The sequence below is a fragment of the Lepus europaeus genome, chromosome 7 (genome assembly GCF_033115175.1).
Source record: "Lepus europaeus isolate LE1 chromosome 7, mLepTim1.pri, whole genome shotgun sequence".
Lineage (NCBI taxonomy): Eukaryota > Metazoa > Chordata > Mammalia > Lagomorpha > Leporidae > Lepus > Lepus europaeus.
This window is the reverse complement of record NC_084833.1, coordinates 67959229-67981781: the sequence shown is the minus strand read 5'-3', so window position 1 is coordinate 67981781 and position 22553 is coordinate 67959229. Positions and strand designations below refer to the sequence as shown.

Sequence of the window (22553 nt, the reverse complement as noted above, 5' to 3'; positions counted from 1 at the left end):
CAACCCTGCCACACACATACACATGCACACACACATGTGCACACACGCGCACACACATGCTGAAACACCAGACTGCAGCTCCTCACAGGTGCTCCTAAACAGAAAACAGTAGCAGAGCGCTTAGCCAAAGAGATCCTTTAAAACGATGGACAAGAAAGGTCACACAAAAAAACTAAAAGGAGAGCAGATGAGAAAAGCATTTCAGGCTCACCAAATTGCAAAACGAGATTATACGGAGCGTGAGGCCCAGGGACTGTTGGGGCCCTGCACCCCATCCCCACAGTGTTGCATCTGTCTGGTTAATAGCGCTGCCAAGTGACCGTGAGCACCAGCCTTATTTTGAGAGGAGGACATGGAAGCTGGGACAGGTGACATAACTTACCTGTAGAGTGAGTCGCTGGGCTCAGACAGGCCCTGAGCTGTCTGGGCTTCCTCTGGGAGTGAGGCCTCCCCTTGGATCAGCTGCACGTTCATGGCCACATCCAGGTCTCTCCTGCAGATGAGCAGGCCTGGCCCTGGCCCATTACACTCAGCTCTTGGCAAGACTGGCTGCTCCCAACTTGCTGGCAGCCTTGAGACTTTGTCTTTTCACGCTCTCGTCCCTGCCTCCCTCCCCACACCCACCCTCCCAGGAAGGCAGTGGGTAAGTCTGGCCAAAATTCTATCTGATGGGTAAAAATGTTCTGTCAAAGCACAGATGCTACCCAGTTTTGTGACAGAGAAGTTGGGAGCTGGGTGTTTCCCCAAAACCGTGGATGCACTCCCGGGGTGCCACAACCCAAAATCTTGATCCAAAAGAAATGCTTTCTCTGGTGTTTCTCTGTCATATCTTGTGGAGGAATGGTGGCACCTGACTTCCTCTACCCAAGTGTGGACCCCAAAGGGATGAGTGAGAAGCAGGCAGAGTGGGTGAAACGCTCCCGCACAACACAAAAGAGTCTGGATTCAGAGCCAGGGACCCAGGTCTGGGGGTGCCAAGAGCACCATTTGGTGTTAGAACAGAAGAGTTGAATGTTACATCTTTGTAGCTTCTAGGAAGAGGCCAGAGTAACCTGGAGCCATGGGCCAAATCCTACAGGTGGATTTATCACACTACAGGGGAGGCCCGGCACTGGGGTCTCTCAAACCAGCTGCACGGGTGAGCATTGGGTTGATTTGCAAAAATAGCCAAAGGAAGAAAGGTTTCAGGGTGTTCAGTGGACAGTGTGTTCAGAAGTAGTCAACAGTGTCGCTCATGTGTTCTTTCTGTCGACTTTCAACCATTAGGCACTGGGCTGGTTCCTAGAAAGTCAGAGGAATCGATGTCCCTGGGCCAGACAGCTAAACAAGCAATTGCAGCCTGCGATGTGGGCTCCACAGAGCAGTGCACGTTGGGCAGGGGGACCCAGAGAGGGAGCAGGAAGTCAGACCTTGTAAGGCTGTGTTGAGGAGGTGTCCAAAAAAGCAAGATGACGACGGGATTTGAAGATGCTCCCTAAAAGTAACAGCTAATAGCGCTGCCTCAAAACACCTGGAGCTAGGGAGTGGCAGGTGGCCAGGATCGCCATTTCCGAATCCCAGAAGAACAGTCATTGAAAGTCACCCACAGGCCCAGGGAATAAGGAACCAGAAGGAGGGGGGACCCAGTCTCAGTTTCAAAAAAAATAAAAATCCCAAGAGAATGAGATGAAAATGGGGCCCCCTGATGGTGACTGTGGAGCAGGGACAGCCAAGTGTTGTAGCCGGTAAAGCTGCTGCCTGCAGTGCCAGCATCCTATATGGGTACCGGTTCAAGTCCTGGCTGCTCCACTTCCAATCCAGCTCTCTGCTATGGCCTGGGAAAGCAGTAGAAGATGACCCAAGTCCTTAGGTCCCTGCACCCACATGGGAGACCCAGAAGAAGCTCCTGGCTCCTGGCTTTGGATCAACCCAGCTCCAGCCAGCGGCCAACTGGGGAGTGAACCAGCGGATGGAAGACCTCTCTCTCTCTCTGCCTCTGCTTCTCTATAATTCTGCCTTTCAAATAAATAGAGAGATGGAGAGGGAGAGGCCCAGGGGGCGGTCAGCGAGGCCAAGGAAAGGCCAGGAGAGCATCCTGAGTAGACCCACTGGGTGGGGCATGAGGAGCAAAGGTCCCCCGGGGCCAGGCGGGCAGCTCATTGCCCAGAGCTGCTTCCCGTCCCCAGGTGGGAGGCTGGGACTCAATCCTGCCGTTCCCCTTACTTGTAAGATGCCGTGACCCCAGTCGTACCCACTCTAAGCTGCCTCGCTGTGTTGTAACTACAAAGATTTTTGTTGAGTGACGTATGACAGTCAGGGCTAAAGTCGCCATAGAGTCCTCGGATCTTAGTGAATGAAGGATAATCTGTGTGAACCTTGGCATTTACAGCTGAGAACACCGAGGAGCAGAGAGGCCCAGTGGCTCACCCACAGTCACCCAGCAGTACAGAGCAGAGCCAGGACTGGGCTAGGGGTCAGGGCTTGTTCTACGTTCTCCCGCCGGCTGGTAACCTCGGCGTGAGCTCTGAAGGAGGTGAAGGGCTCTGAGGACAGGAGCTTCAGTGCAGCGAGCTCATCGGCTGGCCGCTGCCCTGGAAAACGGCGCTCTGTAGCAGTGGTTATTTTGGTTTCAGTAAATTCTCCACGGTGAATCATATTACAAAAAAAAGAAAGAAAGAAAATGCTTTCTGGAGTCACTGTCACTATTTGTAGCTGCAGTGAAGTCTTCGGGTGCCAGGATCTCGCTCACCAAATGCTCAGGCCCTTTGGTGTAATTTTCTCTCTCTCTCTCCTCCACCTTCTCCTCCTCACTCCTGTTCCTGCTTTCCTGACCCCCCCCCCCCCCCGCCAACAGCTTTGACCTGGTCACCAACGGCGGCATCTCCACTGTGCTGCGCTTTGAGCGCGCGCCATTCATCACCCAGGAGCACACCCTCTGGCTGCCGTGGGATCGCTTCTTCGTCATGGAAACCATCACCATGCGGCATGAGGAGAATGAGATTCCCAGCTGCGACCTGAGCAGCTTCGCCCGCCCGAACCCCGTCGTCTCCCCCTCCCCACTGACATCCTTCGCCAGCTCCTGTGCAGAGAAAGGCCCCATCGTGCCGGAAATCCAGGTACCCAGCTCCCCCAACGCACATCAGCAGGCTTCCCTTTCATCTGCGGGGCAGAGGAGGTCCTCAGAGAAGGTGGAAAGAGAGACCGCGAGGTGGGCGTTGGGCACACAGGGCGTGAGATGCTGCCGGGGACTCCGCAGCCCATATCGGAGTGCCTGGGCCGCAATCCCTGCTCCACTCCCAGTTCCAGCCCCCTGCTACCACACACCCTGGGAGGCAGCAGGTGATGGCCCAAGTACTTGAGTCCCTGACACCCATGTGGGAGACCTGGATGGAGTTCCTGGCTCCTGGCTTTGACCTGGCACAGCCCTGGCTATTGCAGACATTTGAGGAGTGAAGCAGTGGGTAGGAGATTCTCTTTCTCCCTCCCCCTCTCTCCCTCCCCCTCCCCCTCTTTTCTTCTTCTCTTCCTCTACCCTCCCCTCCTCCCTCCTTCTTTCTCTCTGCCTCTCGCTCTCTCTCCCTTCAAATAAATAAGATAAATAAATAAAAACAGACAGAGGCCTCACTTGTAGGCCTGGAGCCTGCACTGTCAGCACACCATGTGGAATCCAGCTGTCAAACCCCACAGCGGGCCACCCATCTTACAGAAAGCACAGGGGCCTCTGCACTCAGCCTGGCACACTCTCCCTGTGCACTCTGCCACCCAGTACCCTCCACCTTCCCTTTCCCCAGAATCCACGGTCCCCGTCCTCATGATTTCTGTAGAAAAAATCTATGGTGATAGATTCTACTGAGAGGAATCAGCCATAGGATCCCCAACAGTGAGCATTGTAACGAAGATTAAATGAGAAAAAAAAAAACGTATCCAAGGTTCTTAGCACAATGTCTGGCACCTAGTAAGTGCTCAATAAATTTTAGCTGTCATGATTATTGAGATTATTTAACACACAGCTTTTATGCCAATTAAGGATTGCTTTGGCTCAAATCTATACACGCAAGTGCTTTCCTTAATTATCATTAAAGAGAAGCAATCAGGGAAAAATACATGTTAATCTGATGGAAATCAAGATAGATTCTCAGCTCACAAAGCTGTGCTGAGCTGAATCTCCTCGGCCCGCCCCAGTCAGATTGCTGAGGGCAGAAACAAAAGCTGAAGGAAGAAGAGAGATGGCAGTGCTGCAGCCTGGAGCGGGCCGGCCCGGCCATCCCCCTGCCTAAGGAGCACCAGCGCCCTGTGCACGTCACTGCTGCTCCCGGCGATGGCCGAGCAGGGAGTCGTATGTTCCCCTGTGCATACTTCACGGCTGGCTGAGCAAACACATCTCTCCACCTGGGCCCCGCCCACAGGAAGGAAATGCAATCATTTTGCAATTCTCACTGCACTCCCTGGGTAAGAGCTCATCCCCTCCCAGAGACGCGGTGCCGGCCTCCGGTCTGCGGCACGGGGGTGACCTTGTGTATGAAATGATTGTCAGTGGACACGGAACTGGCTGGGGAGAAGTGATCTGTAGCTCACCTTGACTGCTCCAGCTAGACATTTCTCCCCCCGGCAGCAAGGACTTCAGGACACAGTTTGCACCCTTTCTAGTGCTCCCTGAGCAGGGGGTCTGCATGTCCACCTGGGGCATGCGCCTTGCTTGTTATCCCTTCCATGATGTGTGTGAACACAAACCCTGGGCTACTCCCAGACAGCTGCTGCATGCACCAGGGGAGGTGCAACTCAAAGGGCCCATTAGCAAAGGCAGGTGTCAGTGAGGACGTCCGTCCTGCCTGCGGCTGGCCAGGGCAGAGCGCCTGCTTTGCTTGACGCCTGTAAACCGTGCTTTAGGGAGATTGTGCTGAGTTATGGAGGTTGGGCATGAGAGTTCACGGCCTTCCGGGCAGCTCCTCCGTGAACACGAGGGAAGCATGGACTTGTTAGCCCCGATTGCTCCAGTGTCCCCTTCTTGAAGTGGAGCTCAGAGCTTCAAGCCAGGAAAACTTCCCAGCTTCGGCTGTGGGCCCTGGCACCCTGGCATTCTGAGAACAGGGCCCGTGGCACAGAGCACCTGCTGTGCTGCCCTCCCCACTTCCCGGTTCCTGTGACATGGCCCAGGCCTGGGCCCCTCCCTGCCCAGTGTGCACAGCACACGTGGCCTCTGCCTCCTCCCCTAGGGATGGCCTGAGGCCTCAGCTGCAGGTCGTGGCCAGGCTGTGCTCCTAGCTGTGCACATTTGTTTGTTGGGCCAGCATCTCGTGGCCTGTTGACCTTCCTGGCAAGTAAAGCCATCTGCAAGAGGCCTGAGTTCTGGAAAGTTCTGAGAAACCAGCCTTGCTTAGCCACCTGTTACTGCTGGTCTAAGAGCAGGGTCTTTCTGCCTGGTGCCCCCATACCCTTACTCCATTTTCCCTTGCTGTGACTGAACACCTGAGGCCAAGTATCTTTATAGAGAAAAGAGGTTTGTTTGGCTCCTGGTTCTGGGGCTTTGACAGCTGCTGCTGACACTGCCTCAGCTCCTGTGGGGGTCACATGGAGATGGCATCATGGTGGGAGCACTGGTGGGCGGGAGACTACGTGGTAAGACCGGAAGTCAGAGACTTCCTCTTTATCCAGCCTTCTTGCAGGAACTAGCCTAAATTAATCCCTTCCAAGGGCAGCACCCATTGATCCCATTACCTGTCCCCCACCCCGGGTCCCAGTGGTTCCATACCAGCTGCCAGCACACTGAGGACAAAGCTTCTGGCAGGTGACCCCTTGGGGGACAGACCACAGTCACACCCCAGCGCCATCGTCACACCTCCTGACACCTGCGTGCTGGGCACGTTGTACACGGGTCCTTCCTCAGGCCACACTCAGCCAGGGAGGGAACTCAGACCCAGTGCTTCCCTGGGCTTTCTAGGGTGACACAGGTCGGGAAGCAGAGACACCACGATGCTCAGTGCTCCATCGTGTGCGCTTCTGTCAGTCGTGCAAGACGTGAGCACCATCACCTGTGCCGTACAGAGGAAGAGATGGGCTCTGTGGGGAGGGGCGGCTCACTTGGGGTGACAGCATAGGAGAGTTCCCCCAACCACTGCAGCCAGGTCCTCTGGCCTCTCTCTGCCTCTCTGTTCCCCCTTCTCCATCCCCACCCTTCTCTCCCTCCGCCTGCCCCCTGCATCCCCTACTGCCCTCCCTCATCTCTCCTTTCTCCTCCCCTTCCCGTCTGCTGCCTCCACTGCCTGGTGAGCACCAGAGTCTAGGGCCCGTGGCCGTCCGCCCTGCCCCCGGTGACCACGGCTCGCTGTGCTCTGCCCTCTACAGGCGCTGCAGGAGGAAATCGCCATCTCTGGCTGCAAGATGAGGCTGAGCTACCTGAGCAGCCGCACGGCTGGCTACAAGTCTGTCCTGAGGATCAGCCTCACCCACCCCACCATCCCCTTCAACCTCATGAAGGTGCACCTCATGGTGGCGGTGGAGGGCCGGCTCTTCAGGAAGTGGTTTGCCGCCGCCCCTGATCTGTCCTACTATTTCATCTGGGACAAGACGGACGTCTACAACCAGAAGGTGTTTGGGCTCTCCGAAGCCTTCGGTAAGTGCCCTCTGCCACGGGACTCGGCGCTCTCCTCCAATGAAGAGGAGCACTTGGCGGGGAGCTGTTTGTGCACTGCCCTGGTTGCTTCTTCCTCCTTTCCACTTCACACATCAAAAAGACCTGATGAGGCTTGGCTGGCCTTAAAGACCTCCTAGTGGCCACAATGACCTAACAGAATGCACTGAAAGACTCGAATGTGGAGGGCTCAACCATTAAAAAAAAGAGAGAGAGAGAGAGGAGAGAGAGATTTACAAACACAAAACCAGTGGTGAGTGTCTGGCACAGTGGTTAAGCCACTGCTTCAGACCCACACCCCATATGGGAGTGCCTGGGTTGGTGTCCTGGCTCCACTCAGCATTCTAGCTTCCTGCAAATGTGCACCCTAGGAGCCAGTAGGTGATGGCTGAAGGACTTGGGTAGCCACATGGAAGACCTAGATGGAATTCCTGGCTCCTGGCTTTGGGCATCTGGGGAGTGAACCAGTGGATGGGGGAGTGCTCGCGCTCTAGCTCGCTCGCTCGCTCGCACTCTCTCTCTCTCTCTCCCTCCCTCCCCATCTCCAATAAAGCTTTTTTAAAGATTTATTGGAGCCAGCACTGTGGCATAGCAGGTAAAGCCACTGTTTTGGCAGCCCTTATGGACACTGGTTCAACTCCCAGCTGCTCCACTTCCAAATCAGCTCTCTGCTGTGGCCTGGGAAAGCAGTAGAAGATGGCCCAAGTCCTTGGGCCCTGCGGCCACATGGGAGACCTGGAAGAAGCTCCTGGCTCCTGGCTTTGGATGGGCCCAGCTCTGGCTGTTGCGGCCATCTGGGGAGTAAATCAGTGGATGGAAGACCTCTCTCTCTCTCTCTCTCTCTCTCTCTCTCTCTCTCTCTCTCTCTCTCCTTCTCCTTCTCCTTCTCCTTCTCCTTCTCTTTCTCCTTCTCTTTCTTTCTCTGTGTAACTCTAGATTTCAAACAAATAAGTAATTCTTTAAAAAAAATATTTATTTATCTGAAAGGCAGAGTTACACAGAGGTGGGGGGGGGGGGGGGACGGGGAGGGTCTTCCATCCACTGATTTACTCCACAGATGGCCGCAACAGCCAGAGCTGGGCCCATCCAAAGCCAGGAGCTTCTCCAGATCTCCCAAGTGGGTGCAGGGGCCCAAGGACTTAAGTCGTCCTCCGCTGCTTTCCCAGGCACATTAGCAGGGAGCTAGATCATAAGTAGAGCAACCAGGATTCAAACCAGCACCCATATGGGATACCAGAACTGCAGGCGGCAGTTTTACCCACTACGTCACAGTTCCTGCTCCTCAAAATGAAAATTGAAAAAAACAAACTAACCCTCTAAAAGGCCTGTGGTGATATGTGATGGGCTAAAAGACATCAGGTGCCACTGAGTAGAGCCATGTGGACACTGCCTGCCCACTCCACAGCCCTCCTGCCTGAACTGCCCATCAGAATAGGGGAGCTTCTTTGGTTTCCTGGAGGTGCTGGAGCTCAGACTCTTGTTCGATGAGAAATGCCTTTGGCCTCTTGCCCTTGCTTCCGGAGAGCTGCCTCTGTGTTGTTGCTGCTGCTGTCTTCTTTAAAGAGTCGGCGCAAGTTGGCCAGAGCTGCTGCTGGAGGCTCAGCCTCCCTGAGACCTTGGGCCTCCAGGGGCTGGCCAGGCTCCTTTCAGCTTCCCAATTAGAGCAGGGTCCCAGGAGGGGCTCCGAGCTGGGCTGTCAGCAGCCCTCACCTCCGCAGGCTGAGTCCACCAAGCCTTTGAGAGCCACTGCCCGGCACACCCCTGCTCATCTGGAACCCTGCTCCACTTTCATTCCGGTGGAGATTCAGCAAGGGCAGAAGGAGGAAGCAGGAAAGTAAGGTTGTGTTCAGAAAGGAGAGGGGACAGAGGGAGGGGGGATGGAGCAGGCAACAAGAGAGTGCCCCTTGAGCACCTGCTGTGGGCAGTGTGTGCCTCTGTACATTAGTATCTCAGTGACCCCTTACAAGTACCCCGCAAGTCCAAAATCGCCATCCTTAAGATCTGCAGGGGGAACTGGACTTATCCTAAATCTTCCCTGCCAATTTGCATCCCACCCACCAAACCCCAAACCCCTGCCAAGGACACAATGGGAAGGGAGATGCTGTCTCTCACTGTTCGTGATCCCTTCAGTAGATCAAGCCATTTCTCTCATCTCTTCTGAAAATGGAAAACTGTTTAGCCTGTTCAGATGAAATAAGCAACTGAGTGTCTAGCAGTCAGTTATAAATGGGAGAGGGGACAGTGGTTGACAGACACCACTTGGAATGTCTTTATCCCCTATCAGAGTGCCTGGTTCATGTCCCAGCTCCACCTCCGATTCCAGCTTCCTGTGAATGCACATCAGGGAGACAGCAGATGCTGGCTCAATTCAAGTACCTGAGTGCGGACACCCTCGTGAGAGACCCAGATTGAGTTCCAGACTCCTGAATTCGGCCTGACCCAGCCCTGGCTGTTGGAAGCATTTGGGAAGCGAACCAACAGACAGAAGATTCATTCTCTCCCTCTCCCTCTCCCTCTCCCTCTCCCATTTTCTCTCTCCCCCCTTCCTCCCTCCCTTTCAAATAAGTTAATTAATTTTAAACTTTTCCAGTAAAAGTACCCCAACTGAGCTCCGTTTCCATACATCCACTGTAATGCTAGTGGATATCTTCTGTATTAAAATACCACGTCAGGGCTGGCGCTATGGCGTAGCGGGTAAAGCCGCCGCCTGCAGTTGCTGGCATCCCATATGGGCACCAGTTCTGAGTCCCAACTGCTCCACTTCCACTCCAGCTCTCTGCTATGGCCTGGGAACGCAGTGGAAGATGGCCCAAGTCCTGGGGCCCCTGCAACCATGTGGGAGACCTGGAGGAAGCACCTGGCTCCTAGCTTCGGATAGGCATGGCTCTGGCCATTGCAGCCACTTGGGGAGTGAACCAGCAGATGGAAGACCTCTCTCTCTTTGCTTCTGCCTCTGTCTCTCTGTAACTCTGCCTTTCAAAATAAATAAATAAATCTTTTTTTTAAAAAATACCATGTCCATTAGTAAAAAGTTGAGAAATAAAAATAGAAAGAAGTCATACCCCATGCTATAAACAATATAACTCCTTGTTAACATTTTAATCTTTTCCTTAAATGTGTATTTTTTCTTTTAATCCAGATAGACTACTGTGTATAACAAGTCTTCTCAAGTGAGCACTATTCCATGTGCACTTCCCATATCATCACAACCACAAGGCCCACTGGCTGTGTAACATTTCTTGGTTGACTCAGCCTCTCACCCCTTTGGACCTTTAGATTACTTCTTTTAAAAAAAAGTTTTATTTATTTATTTATTTATTTATTTATTTATTTGAAAGGCAGAGTTACAGAGAGGCAGAGGCAGAGAGAGAGAGGTCTTCCATCTGCTGGTTCACTCCCCAGATGGCCACAATGGCCAGAACTGGGTCAATCCCAAAGCCAGGAGCCAGGAGCTTCTGGGTCTCCCACGTGGGTGCAAGGTCCCAAGAACTTGGGTCATCTTCCACTGCTTTCCCAGGTGTATTAGCAAGGAGCTAGATTAGAAGTGGATCAGCTGGGACGTGAACCAGTGCCCATATGGGATGCCAGTGCCATAGGCAGTAGCTATACCTGCTACGCCACAGCACTGGCCCTTGATAACTTGATTTCCCACTATTATAAATAACACTGCAGTGAGCAATTTTGCACATAAAGTGTTTTCTGTACTTAAGATGATTCCCCTGAGTCAGTTCACATGGTTCCTTGTGGAATGTCAGTCCCCAGGCTGGGCTTTTCCCAGCAGTGTCCCCTTGGGCTTCATTAAGGTCTGGCGTCGCTGGGCTAACGCTGCACGTGGTTCTGGGTCCCATGTAGATAAAGGGTCCTTTGCCTCCTTCTGCAAAAGATAAGCAGGTCTAAGCCAGCAGGAGGCTTTGCTGACCTGTGCCTTCTGCTCCTTCTGTGACCGTCAGTTTCCGTGGGCTATGAGTATGAATCCTGCCCGGACCTGATCCTGTGGGAAAAAAGAACAGCAGTGCTGCAGGGCTATGAAATCGACGCATCCAAGCTGGGAGGCTGGAGCCTGGACAAGCATCACGCACTCAACATCCAAAGCGGTGAGTCGCCTCGAGGAATTCCCTGAGCCAGCTGGGCTGTGACCCAGCCTCGTATCCCTTGGCCCTGTCAGGCAAACATGCACACTGTGTTTTAGGTGGGCTCCTGCGCAGCCAGGTCATCAGGAGGCCCAAACTTTGCTTGGGTACCTGCCGCAAGCCTGCCACTCTGCCGGGCGCTGGGCATGCACCCATGACAGGCACAAGACTTGACCACATAAACACTCACCAGGCAGCTTCACTGCTGTGCCATGGTCCACGGCAGCACTGAGCAGGCACAGGACACCATGGACACACAGAAGAGGAGTAGCTAGCTCACTCAGCACACTGGCTCATCAGGCATCCTTTGCAGAGAACTCTTGCTAGGGGCTCTCAAAGGACTGTCGGAGTAGCCCTGGGTGTCATGGAGGGAGAGCACGCTAGGCAGACAGTGCAGGGTGTGCCCAAGTGCTAACACCCAGAAGAAATTGGAGAGAAGGTTGGTCATGGGTTGGGCTGTAGGTGAGATGAAGAGAAGAGCCAGTGCCAACGCTGGGGCTTGAGCAGCTGGATATAGGCTAAGACCATTCGGCCTCACCTTCATCCAGAGGCCAAGGTCAAGCTTCTGGCAGGGGAAGCACGTGAATGACACGCTCTGATGTGTATTTCAGGAAACTCCTCTGGCCGTGTACAGAGGTGGGGCAAGCAAATGAGCATGATGTCACACAGCTCCTGCCTGATCTGAATATGCAGCGAACACCTCCCAGGGCCACAGCATGCTTTGGGAGGGAAACTGACAAATTCTGAGCTTTACACCGGAATAAAGATGTGTCACTAGCTAAGGCAGTCTTTAAGAAAGAGAGAGTTACCAGCTAGTAAGATATCTTCCCAAACCGTAATATCCAAAACTGCATTGCTGGCACAGGCACAGGTTCACAGAGTCAGTGGGAGCCAGGACAGGACAGAAATTAACCTGGGAGTCAAAATTCAAACTAGGTGAGGCTGTGCGTGTCAGAAAAGCTGAAGTAAGAGAACTACGCACAAGTTCAAGTTTTTGTTTCCCACCCGCCTGCGAGTCTGGAGGTGGATAGATACCCAAAGGGCTTAGGCTCTTCCTCCCATCTCCTGGCTCTGCTCAGACTGTCACCACCAAGGTAATCAGGTCGGCTCCAGCCATCACATCCACTTCCAGTCCACAAGAAGGAGGAGAAGGACACGGGGCAAGCCCCCTTCATTGCAAGGACACCTCCTGGCGTGTGCCCACTCCACCAATACCTAGCACGCCCTTGGCAGGAAGTCGGTCATGGCTGGAGCAGCCCATGCGCAGGGGTTGATGGTCTGCCCCAGGTCGCCGGGAGCCTGGCTGTCAAGGGTCCCATAACTGCAGTGAGGGGAGATGTCACTGAGCTCCAGAGTCTCTCTGCCATAGGCCATGCTTACACAGGAGCCGGTTGTAGAACTGCACTGCCTCACCCCTCCGTGGCGAGTGGATGGGTGTCTTAGAAATGGGCAATGGGAAAACTGGCTCATCACGTGGAGAAAAATGAAAGACGTCCCCACTTCACTCTGCTTACCAAATAAATGGAGATGTTTTTCTTAAACATCTCAAGGTGAAAGATGCTTCAAAATTAACGAAAGGCCATATAGGAGTTGAAAAGCTCCAGAAATGATTTCCTAGAACCTCAAAAAGCACAAACTTTAAAATGGAAAAGTCCTTTATCAGAATTAAAACCATCCCTCCAATAAAGGACAGCTTTGAGGATAGTGGCAGGTGACAGCTTGGGAAGAGGCTCTTGTGACCCAGAAAAGCCCAACACACTCGGCCTTCAGCAGGGAAGGCAGGAGACAGGTGGATGCTGTGGCAAAACATGGGAGGGAGAGGTTGAGCTGCACTGAAAGAGTAGGTACAGAAGGAAGTTTACAAGTGTCTGAGTGAACCCCCTGTTTCTGTGGGTGGGGACGCTGGGGCCCGGGCAAGACCTGGGATTCAGCTACTCCATAGCGGAACCAGGAAAACAGCCAAGTGTCTCAGCTGTCCCTTGGTGAGCAGAAATCTGAGCGTCCCTCGGTCATTCCCACATCTGCTCTGTGTCATGTCCTGCAGTGGGCACTGGGGATACAGTGATGAAAGGGACGTGGTCCGGTGTTGACTGAAAGGGGAGAGAAGCTGGGGGTATAGCTCAGGGGTAGAGCATTTGACTGAGAGGGGAGAGAGTGAGATAGTGCTGTGCAGAGTGCACGCGATGACAGAGTCTGGACCAGATCCCCGAGGTGCGCACAGCCTGTCGGAATGGTCCAGAGCTGGGCTGTAGACGACTTCCACTTAGCATCAGTGTGGCCTGTCCTCCCACTGCCGTGGGATGGTCACGGGGCTCATCTGGCAGAGGTGTGGTGGGAACTCTTCAGGACACACCGAGGGACCCCGTGGGAGCAGGGTGAGTCTGGACATGGTAGACAGTGGTCCTGCAAAATCAAGCTGCCTCTGAGGGTGTCCATGGGAAAAGAGAGCTGCTGCCCGCCCCCTGGGTGATTCTGTCCTTCTGTCCTGGGCCCAGGCATCCTGCACAAAGGCAATGGGGAGAACCAGTTCGTGTCTCAGCAGCCGCCCGTCATCGGGAGCATCATGGGCAACGGGCGCCGGAGAAGCATCTCCTGCCCCAGCTGTAATGGCCTTGCTGATGGCAACAAGCTCCTGGCCCCCGTGGCCCTCACCTGTGGCTCCGACGGGAGCCTCTACGTGGGCGATTTCAACTACATCCGCAGGATCTTCCCTTCCGGAAATGTCACCAACATCCTGGAGCTGAGGTAAGCAGGCGACACCTTCCTCGTGGTCCCTGACCACATCCCTTCGCTGGCCTAGGGAAGTCCCCTGTGAGACTCGGGGTCCTTTCCCTGCCCAGCCCAAGCAGGTGCTGCGTCCCCACCCCCACCTCCACCCCGTGCACTGCAGGGAAGGCAGCTGCTCCTGGGACAGATGCAGCCTTGGCACCCACTGCTGGCGGCTGGGAAGTAGACTCCTGGGAAGCCATGGAATCTCCTTTTTTTTTGTTTTTCCTAACATGAATTAGTTGCATGCATCTTCTTATAGGACAAGGGACAGTACAACAGACAGGCCCCAAGGCAGCCTCCCCAAACTTGGTCCTGAGACTTACCATTCACCAGCATTAGGAGTCCTTCCCACCAACTGACCAATCCCCAGATAAGGCCAAGAGACTAAGTCCGGGCAGTGGCCCTCTGCTCTCCTAAGGCAGTGCTTTCTCCACCATCCTGGTGGACGGTGGCCGAGCACGGCCACACTTAGAGCTCGGAGAGGCCGTGGCTTGCTGGCTTTTTCTCCATAAGCATGGTGTTTTTAGAACCTGGGCATCAGTACAGGGTGGGCCCTGGGGCTACAGAGAAACCGTGCTCCAGAGATAGGGGAACCCGGCACTCCCTTTCAGGAGAAAGTGCTCCAAGGACTCTCACCAGCATCTTGGGAAGGGATTGGCCTCTCTCCCGGGCTGGGGTTCAAGCAGAGAAGGACCAGTGTGGGAGCTGGAAAGCCCTCACCCAGAGCCGGCAGGGGCGAGGCAAGTGGCGTGTGCAGAGCTGCCACCAGGTGCCAAGTGTAACAGCTCTGTGAGGTGTTCATGGTTAGTGCCTTTTGCTACCTGAGAAAGGGGAGGTCCAGGCAATTTAAAGAATGGCAGGTCCAAGCCTGGAACGCCATTAACAGAGCTGTGCCTCGCCAAAGAATTGTCACTTGGCCCGTCTTGACTTCATGCCTGCGAAGTTATCCCCAGTTAAAGGAGCTCCATGCCGCAGCAGCGCATGCGTGAGAGGAGGGCGGGGCTGGCTGGCTGCGCGGGAACCATCACCACCCTCGGGATGAGTGCTGGATCCTTGCAGCACAGCGCCGAGTGAGGACAGCTCTGCAGCTGTGGTCTCACCGGGAGCTGGATCCCAGATGAACGCAGGTGGGCCGCCAGCGGAAGCCCCTCTGCCTTTCTTCTGTCGGTTACGAGTCTGACCCGCAGAGACTTCTGTCACAGAGAGGGAGCCCTGGCGTGAATGCGCATAGGGAGGAGCCATGGACTAGGAGCAGAAATGCTGTGTAACCTCTGCATAAACCGTTTAACCTCTCTGGGCCTCCCTTTGCAGATCTTGCATAGGGAATCTCATTTTCCCTGTCTCCCTGCCACAGCTGTTAGGAAGGAATTCAGTAGGTAGAGAATGGGAGAGTATATGAAATTTGGGAAGAAAATGCCTACATCCATGTATTAGCATTTTAACCTCTCTTTCCCATACCCTCCTTCTAATTACAGTCGCTCTCCAGTGCTGTGTCCCAGCATGATTAGGTCCTTGGTGGGCTCCCCAGTGTTGGTAGCTCCTCCTCGTAGGGAGCTGTGCCCCCATGCAGAGACACTGGGTGGCGAGCATGCGTGTACCTGAGGGTGCGTCTGCACAGGGAAGAGCCTCCACTGTCCCCGCTCGCTGCCTAGCCCTCGCGGAAGCAGAGAGTGTGCCAGCCTAGTCTCTGCGGCCAAGGGGAGCGGCAGCAGTGTGGGCGAAGCCACTCCTGTTCTGTGATGCGCCGTGCACGTGAGCGCTCCGACAAGTCATATGCAATAGGAAATCTATCAGTGTCACAGCCGCTAAGTCTTTATTTATGATAGCGTTGCTCAGTATCGTTGCTGTCAAGTTTGCAGGCTGCTAATAATGCTTCGAACCCTGCTGCTAACACCTCATTCTTTCTTCTATTCCCTGCTCTCCTGTCTTCTGTCAGAAATAAAGATTTCAGACATAGGTAAGCCAACCAGTGGAGAATTTCCTGGCCCTCCCCTGCCTTGTTGCATGTGGTATGGTAAGCTGCACGTGTCGGCGTCAGACGGCTGCAGGGCACAGGAATCCTGGGTGATTGGAAGTGATGGGGGGTGGTAATCCGCTTCGGGCAGAGGAAGTCACTAATAAGCGGGGTGGGGGAGGGGAACAGCCCAAGCTCCCTTGCATGTGGTGTAGTGAGGCAGTTACTCCGCTTGTCTGTGGATGTGACAGGCTGCAGAGCGGCAGGAAGAACTTAAACTTGAATGGCACAGTCCGCTCATCCTCAGTAAACGAGGACATCTCCCTAAGTATGTAGAGTGACTGCTGGCCATGCTGGGACGCCCCGGGTGGGTGTGTTTGATCAGGTGAGACAGCTGAAAGAAGGCAGGCTCCAGGTCTCCACACCACCACGGGCATCCCACGTGCCTCGGCCTTGGGGAACTGGGTGACCCCACCAGCAGGTGTGCCAGCAAGGATGGAGCAGACCCCAGCAATGGCCTGCAGAGAACTCTTCCCCAAAGAGACACTTGGCACAGAGCAGATGTGTCCTGCAGGCTCAGAGCGACACGGCGGCAGGCAGGAGTGGGTCTGGTCAGACACACAGAGAAATGCCCTCCCGTTGGTGTCACTTGTCACCATGACATCCACCTGGCTCGTGGGTGACAGTCACCTCAGAGTCCCCCAACCACACTCACAACCTTGGCAGATACAGCTGTGGTTTCCGGGCTGTCAGTCATCCACGTGTGCCCAGTTCAGGGTGGCGCACGGCGTGGTGCTCAGCTAGAGTTAAAGAAAGTCTTGGGGGTGGAAAGAGTCGGGCAGACCCCAAATCGAGGACTAATTCTGTGTATTCCTGCATGCTATTCCTGCATTCCTGTGTACTGCTATATTCTGTATGTAAAATCACATGTGCAACGATAATAACACGTATAGAGCATTTCTATGGGGGCAGAGAGAAGGTTACGTCACTTCCATAAATGATAGCATTTTATCCCCAAACTATTCTGTGAGTAGGCACCCAGCATGAATTCCAAAGGGGAAAACTGAAACTCCCCAATCGTGTGGCCTTGAAAAACTTAGGTCATCTCTGAGCTTGAAGTCTAGTGGAGGTTAATATCATTTCCTTTAGTGGGTTGTAAAGCTCCCAGCAGGGTTTGTAACGTGTTCAGCATGTTCAGGCTCATGAAGGAGCTACAGAAATAGCAGTAATTGTAATAATAGCAACAAGAGCAACACGCTGTTTATATGATTAGTGTGTTATTATAATGTACTGTCATAACATTATATGGTGATGGTGATGATGCATTTTATATTTCCCAAAAACGAATTGAGGGCTCTTGTATGCAGACACATGTGTTCAAGTAAATTAAACACAAAGGGGGAACAAAAGACAAAAGGAGAAAACACATATGTGATGGTCCAGCAAACTAGACTCTAAGCCAGATTTAATAAGGAAAACAGAATTATCCGCATGATTTCCACGATCAGAGATGGGAAACAGGTGCACTACTCAGGAGACGATTTTTTCCTACAGAGATAGTGAGTGCAGCCTGCATGGCGGCACTGAACCAGGCAGTGATCCGTGTCTCAGCTCAGGAGTTCACTGCTCATGAAGCTCTTTGTGTTTAGCGTGGTAACAGCCCAGCAGTGGTAGAGACTGGACATAGCTTCGCGGCAGGAGGATGTGGCCGGGAGGAGTCGGGAGGCCAGGGTGCTCGTGCAGCAGGGCTGGACGTTCACTGTGGCCGTGGCCTGCCCACCTCGCTCTCCTGGCCTCTGGTCTCACCATCTGTAAATAGAAAGGGTTTTGACATGGGTGCCTTTCATCCCAGGTGTCCAGAGGCCTGTGATAGATGCTTGTTTCAAAGCCAGCTTCCTGTCCACTCTCTACTCATTGTTTCCTCAGGTGCTGCAAACTGCTTCTTGAGTGAACAAAGTGCAAGGGAAAAAAGGCATCGCTTTCTGCCTTCCAGTTTTCTTTTTTTTTTTTTTTAAGATTTATTTATTTATTTGAAAGGCAAAGTTAGAGGGAGGGAGAGGCAGAGAGAGAGGTCTTCTGTCCACTGGTCCACTCCGTAAATGGCCACAGTAGCCAGAGCTGGACCAGGCCAAACCCAAGAGCCTAGAACTCCATCTGGGTCTACCACGTGGGTAGCAGGGGCCCAGGTATTCAGGCCGTCTTCCGCTGCTTTCTCAGGCACATTACTGGATCAAAAGTGGAGTGGCCAGGACTCCAACCATCACTCATTTGGGATGCCAGTGTCTCAGGCCGTGGCTTAACCCATCAAGCCACAACACCATCTCCTCTTCCGATTTTCTCAAAACAATCAGGAGACAGAAAACCTGGGCTCCAGCTCTGGTTTAAACCATCACCTGGGTATTGGCAAACCCCTTCCTCTCTGTGGACCCCCATCAGTGGATGTTGGAGGTGGATTAAAGAAACCCTAGAATGCTGCCCTCTTTGTCCCCCAGCTGCATCAGCTGCTCCCAGGAAGTGTTGAGCTGCACAGTGGTGACCTTAGCCTGGGTGTGTGTTCTCCACGGAAGGCTCTTCTCTGCCCTTGGCCTTCACATGCTCAGTGCCAGCCCACCCCGCTGAGCATGCTCAGTCCTTTGGCAGCTTCCTCTGTGGACCCCTGCAAGGAATCAGCACCCTCTCCCCCTCCCAGATCTCTGCCCAAGGGTCACAGAGGGAAGTACAAGCCAGTCCCTGCAGTATCACTGAACCCAAGTCGCCATCAGGCGCAGCTACACGTGGTCATTCAGCAGAGCCTTAAACCGTGGGAGGAAGTGGACTCCCCACGACCGTACTGAGCCTGGCGTGCACAGCTTCTGCACCAGCAGGACAACGTTAAAGGTGTCTCAAGGTGACCTGATGCACTTAAAAGCTACCATTTCTTGGGCACTTTATGTTTTAATGGTGCAGGCTCTGTGCACAGAGGTTTGCATTCTTCATGCAATTTTGTCCTCAAAATCAATCTTAGAAGTAGGTGTGATTGTCCCCATTTCTCCCAGGAAGCAGCTGTGGCTCAAGTGATGAAGTGATTTGCCCAAGGTCCCTCACCTGAGTGGCAGAGCTGACCTCTGACCCCTAGTCTGCACTCCAGCTCTCCCCTCTGGTTCTCAGACCTCGCTGTGTCCCTGGGCACGAGAAAGCGTGGCCACAGCTCCTCCAGACCCTGGGGCAATGCTGCCAGTGCCACCCTCCCCTGGAACTCATGGATCTGAGAAACCCTGGGGCAGTGCAGGAGGCAGAGGCATGAATTGGAAACTCAGGGGGCTAATCCAAGTGGACAGGGGCCTCCATCATACTCCCTCAGGGAGCATTTTCTGCCAAGGCAGATAGCACCAGAGTGTCACAAGTGATGCACACAAAAATGAAATCATCAGCCTGCCTCGCAGCTGTTGTCAGGAGAGCAGCATTGCAGAGCAGGGTCTGAGGCCCCTGCATTTTCTCAAGGCAGAATCAGTGTCATCAGGGAAGATTAGATCTGTGCTACATTATAGGGTAAGTCACTGGGGACATTTCAAGATCAACAGGACAGCTGTCCAGTTACCGCCATCCTAAATGATAAGTAGAATCTAAGTCACTGAATAAAAAAATAATACCAAGGGGGCCAGCACTGTGGTGCAGTGGGTTAAAGCCTGGCCTGCAGCACCAGCTTCCCAAATGGATGCCAGTTCGAGTCTGGCTGCTCCACTTCTGATCCAGCTCCCTGCTAATGCGCCTGGGAAAGCAGCGGAGGATGACCCAAGCCCTTGAGTCCCTGCTCCTATGTAGGAGACCCAGAGGAAGCTCCTGTCTCCTGGCTTCAGATTGGCTCAGCTCCAGCCTTTGTGGCCATTTGGGGAGTGAACCAGCAGATGGAAGACCTCTGTGTGTGTGTGTTTCTCTATCTCCATCTCTAACTCTTTCAAATAAACTAAATCTTAAAAAAGAAGAAAAAAGAAAAATACTACCTAAATATACCAAAAATGTTGATGCCATCTACTTAAAACAAGTGGCTAGTCTGGGCTAGAAAGCACGAAGCTGAACATTAGAAATGCAAAAATGAATAGGGTTCAGTGTCTTCCCTTCAAGTATCAACAAGTCAGGTTTGGGAGACACACCTAAGTAGATCGCCACAGCATTTTATACATGTCCTGAAATTCAGATGTGAGCAGATAGGAACCTCAGCACACAGAGAAAAGAGGCAGGTGAGGGTTCACCAGAAAAGGTGCCGCCGGAGCTGACACCTGAAGAATGAGCGGGAAAGGGAAGGGGACTGACGGAGCAGGAGCAGCAGGTGCACACGGGCCCAAAGGCACATTGGAGGGACACGCTGTCAGGGTATGGGGCATATACAGGCTGTGTAAGGGCCGAGTGGAGAGCTGGCCCAGCACAAAAACCTCAAGGGCTGTCCCAGGAGTCTCCCTTTGACTCTGGGAGAGTTGAGTGCTGGAAGGGGAGGCAGTGAAGTTCAAGTTAGATCAGAAAGAGTGGCTTGAGGCAGGCACAGGCTACAGATCAGAGAGATTTGAGAAGGAGCTGATGGGGCTGCAGTGTGAGGGCTGGAGAGGCAAGGCAATTGGAGAAAATGATGTTGGGTTAGTTGAATTCAGAGAGAAAACAAGACAAGGAAAATGCTGGGTCTGCACACCTGGCCCTGTTAGGAGCCAGTCCCCAGAGCAAGGGACCTTTATAGAGCCAGCAGTCAGGGCCAGATTAAGACCCTTAGTGGCCTCGGCCCTGAAAAGATTGGGGGGCCCCAACTTTGAAAAGTAATCCAAAAACACCAGTCTGTACAATAAAATTTTGTTTTTCAAAAGGACTGATAGATGTAAAGCAGCTTCCTTCGAGACTTTTCTGACTCTCTTGCTTGCATCTCAAAGGAGTATGCAGTGTCCTGACTTGCTGGCACGCGGGGCCCTGCTCAGTCTATCCCCCTGTGGCCCCAGCACAGTCTCTGAACCTACTGTGCAGTGAAAATGGCCAGCACCAGGCGGGCAGTCTGAACAGCAAGAGATTCCTTTGAACCCAAAGAGTTGGCCAAGACTGAGGAGGGCTGCTGATACTGAGGTGCAGTCCGCAGACCTGGTGACAGATGAGGCCGTGCACAGGAACGGAAAAGCAGCTTCCCAGCAGTGACGTGTCCAACTCCCATGTGCCCCAGCCTGGGAAAACATTGTATTTCAGTACCGTGGGGTAGCAAAACCCAGGCTTTATCAGAGACGCCTATTCTGTAGTCATCTGCAAATGTAAAAACAGGTGCACCCACCGGTAATTACAGCAATAAGTATTGCACACCTCCTATCGCCAGACTAAGTTAAATGCTTTGCATTGATGGTTTTCTGCAGTGGTCCCAATGCCATGGCAGGTAGCTGTTTACAGCCCCATTTTGCAAATGAAGGAAACCTGAGGCTCGGGAAGCTGGCTAATTTGCCCAAGTTTCAGAACCAGGAGATTCCAGAGCTACACTTGGAACCTAGGCTGACCTAGTTGCAAATCCCATGCTTTTTGCCATCTGCGGCCGGTGGAGGGGCGCAGTCTGCTTCCTGCCTCCATTCACTTCTCTTCCCTCTGCTCGCAGAGTCTGTTCTTTAGGGCTGATCTCAGACCATCGGCAGCAGTGTTGCTGGCTTTGGATTCTTTTTTCTTGGGTGTTGCTGCCAATTACAGACGAATCCTGCAGTTCATTTCTAGCCGACTGCACGAAGGAAGCTTATGGGCTCCTGATCAGGGTAACGTGAGCATCAGTAGCAGGTCATGTTGTCATTGACTAGGAGTCAGGGCTAGCCAGGGTCTCATCCATCAGGCCCCAAGTTGGGGGTGAGAGAGGGTGCTGTAGAACTCCAGTGGGGAAGGGCATGAGTTTCTGAACTCTTGAAGTGTCTTCCAAAGTCAGCCTCCAGAATTCTAGTTTGAATTAATGGGCCACCTCTGGTAAGCCTCGCTGATCATCTTTTTAAGAAGACCTGCATTGAGCACCTGAGAGGGGCATGGCTGTGTCCTCACAATCGGGAAAAGAGGGTTTTGTATTAGGTGGAGGGAGGGGCAGGGAGGCCAACCACTGAGGTCAGAGAAGCTGGGGAACCACCACCTGAACAGGTGCATACTCCTGTAAGATGTTTTTTTATTGTTTGAAACAATGGGGGATCTGTGTGGTGCATCTCTAACCACCTGATAGGAATGAATGAATTAGAAAGTGCTCACCCGCAGTGTGTCTCTGTTTTCTAGCCACAGTCCAGCGCATAAATACTACCTGACCACGGACCCCATGAGCGGGGCCGTCTTCCTGTCTGACACCAACAGCCGGCGCGTCTTTAAGATCAAATCCACCGTGGTGGTGAAGGACCTTGTCAAGAACTCTGAGGTGGTGGCAGGGACCGGCGACCAGTGCCTCCCCTTCGATGACACGCGCTGTGGGGACGGCGGCAAGGCCACGGAAGCCACGCTCACCAACCCCAGGGGTGAGTCCTTGCTCTCTAGACACCACCGAGATCCTTTACTGGAGCATTTTCCATTCTCGAAAGAAACGCATGACAATCGTTGCAAGCATTTTTGGGAAAATACCAAGAAATAGTTGGAGGAAAGTTGAAATTGTGTTCATTCCATCTGCCAACAAATACTCCCCGTTCGTTTTTCCTCTCTTTCCTCCTAGCCCTTTATCCAAATGTTTGTGTGTATGTAGTACTCACTATAAACAAAACGAGACACATTAAGTGAACTACCATAGCAAGCCGCTTCTTCCCCCATGTGAATATATCACAAATGCTTCTCTGTGTCATTAAATAGCCTTCTGAGTGCTCCATTTTCATGGCCATACAGTATTTCATCATGTGGATAGCCTGAGTATCCCATTATTTATTTACCAGTCCCTTGCTGGTGAATGCTCGTGCTGTCTCTTGTATTATTTTTAGGCAGAAACACTGGCATATGTCTTCTTTGTGTGTGTGTGTGTGTGTGTGCGTGCATGCTATCGTGTGGGTTAACTGTAGCTTCCAATTCTGAGCCCTCCAAAAGTTGAACCTCTAAGTGCCCACAGTCATGATTTTTCATCCACTTCTTCAGCCAATGCTTCCTGAGGGTACCG

The 22553-nt window shown here is 53.1% G+C and overlaps 1 protein-coding gene across 4 annotated transcripts in view; it reads left to right on the top strand.

Moving 5' to 3' along the window:
• The window catches only part of TENM4 (teneurin transmembrane protein 4), a 390997-nt gene that overhangs the window by 320225 nt on the left and 48219 nt on the right, over positions 1-22553 (top strand). For 3 of the 4 annotated variants that reach the window (XM_062198278.1, XM_062198277.1, XM_062198276.1), the window contains 6 exons: positions 2834-3095; positions 6322-6589; positions 10558-10701; positions 13233-13482; positions 15443-15463; positions 21698-21930. In XM_062198278.1, coding sequence (XP_062054262.1) covers positions 2834-3095; positions 6322-6589; positions 10558-10701; positions 13233-13482; positions 15443-15463; positions 21698-21930 — 1178 coding nt within the window. The remainder of the gene's footprint in view (positions 1-2833; positions 3096-6321; positions 6590-10557; positions 10702-13232; positions 13483-15442; positions 15464-21697; positions 21931-22553) is intronic. The other variant, XM_062198275.1, reaches the window with a different exon arrangement.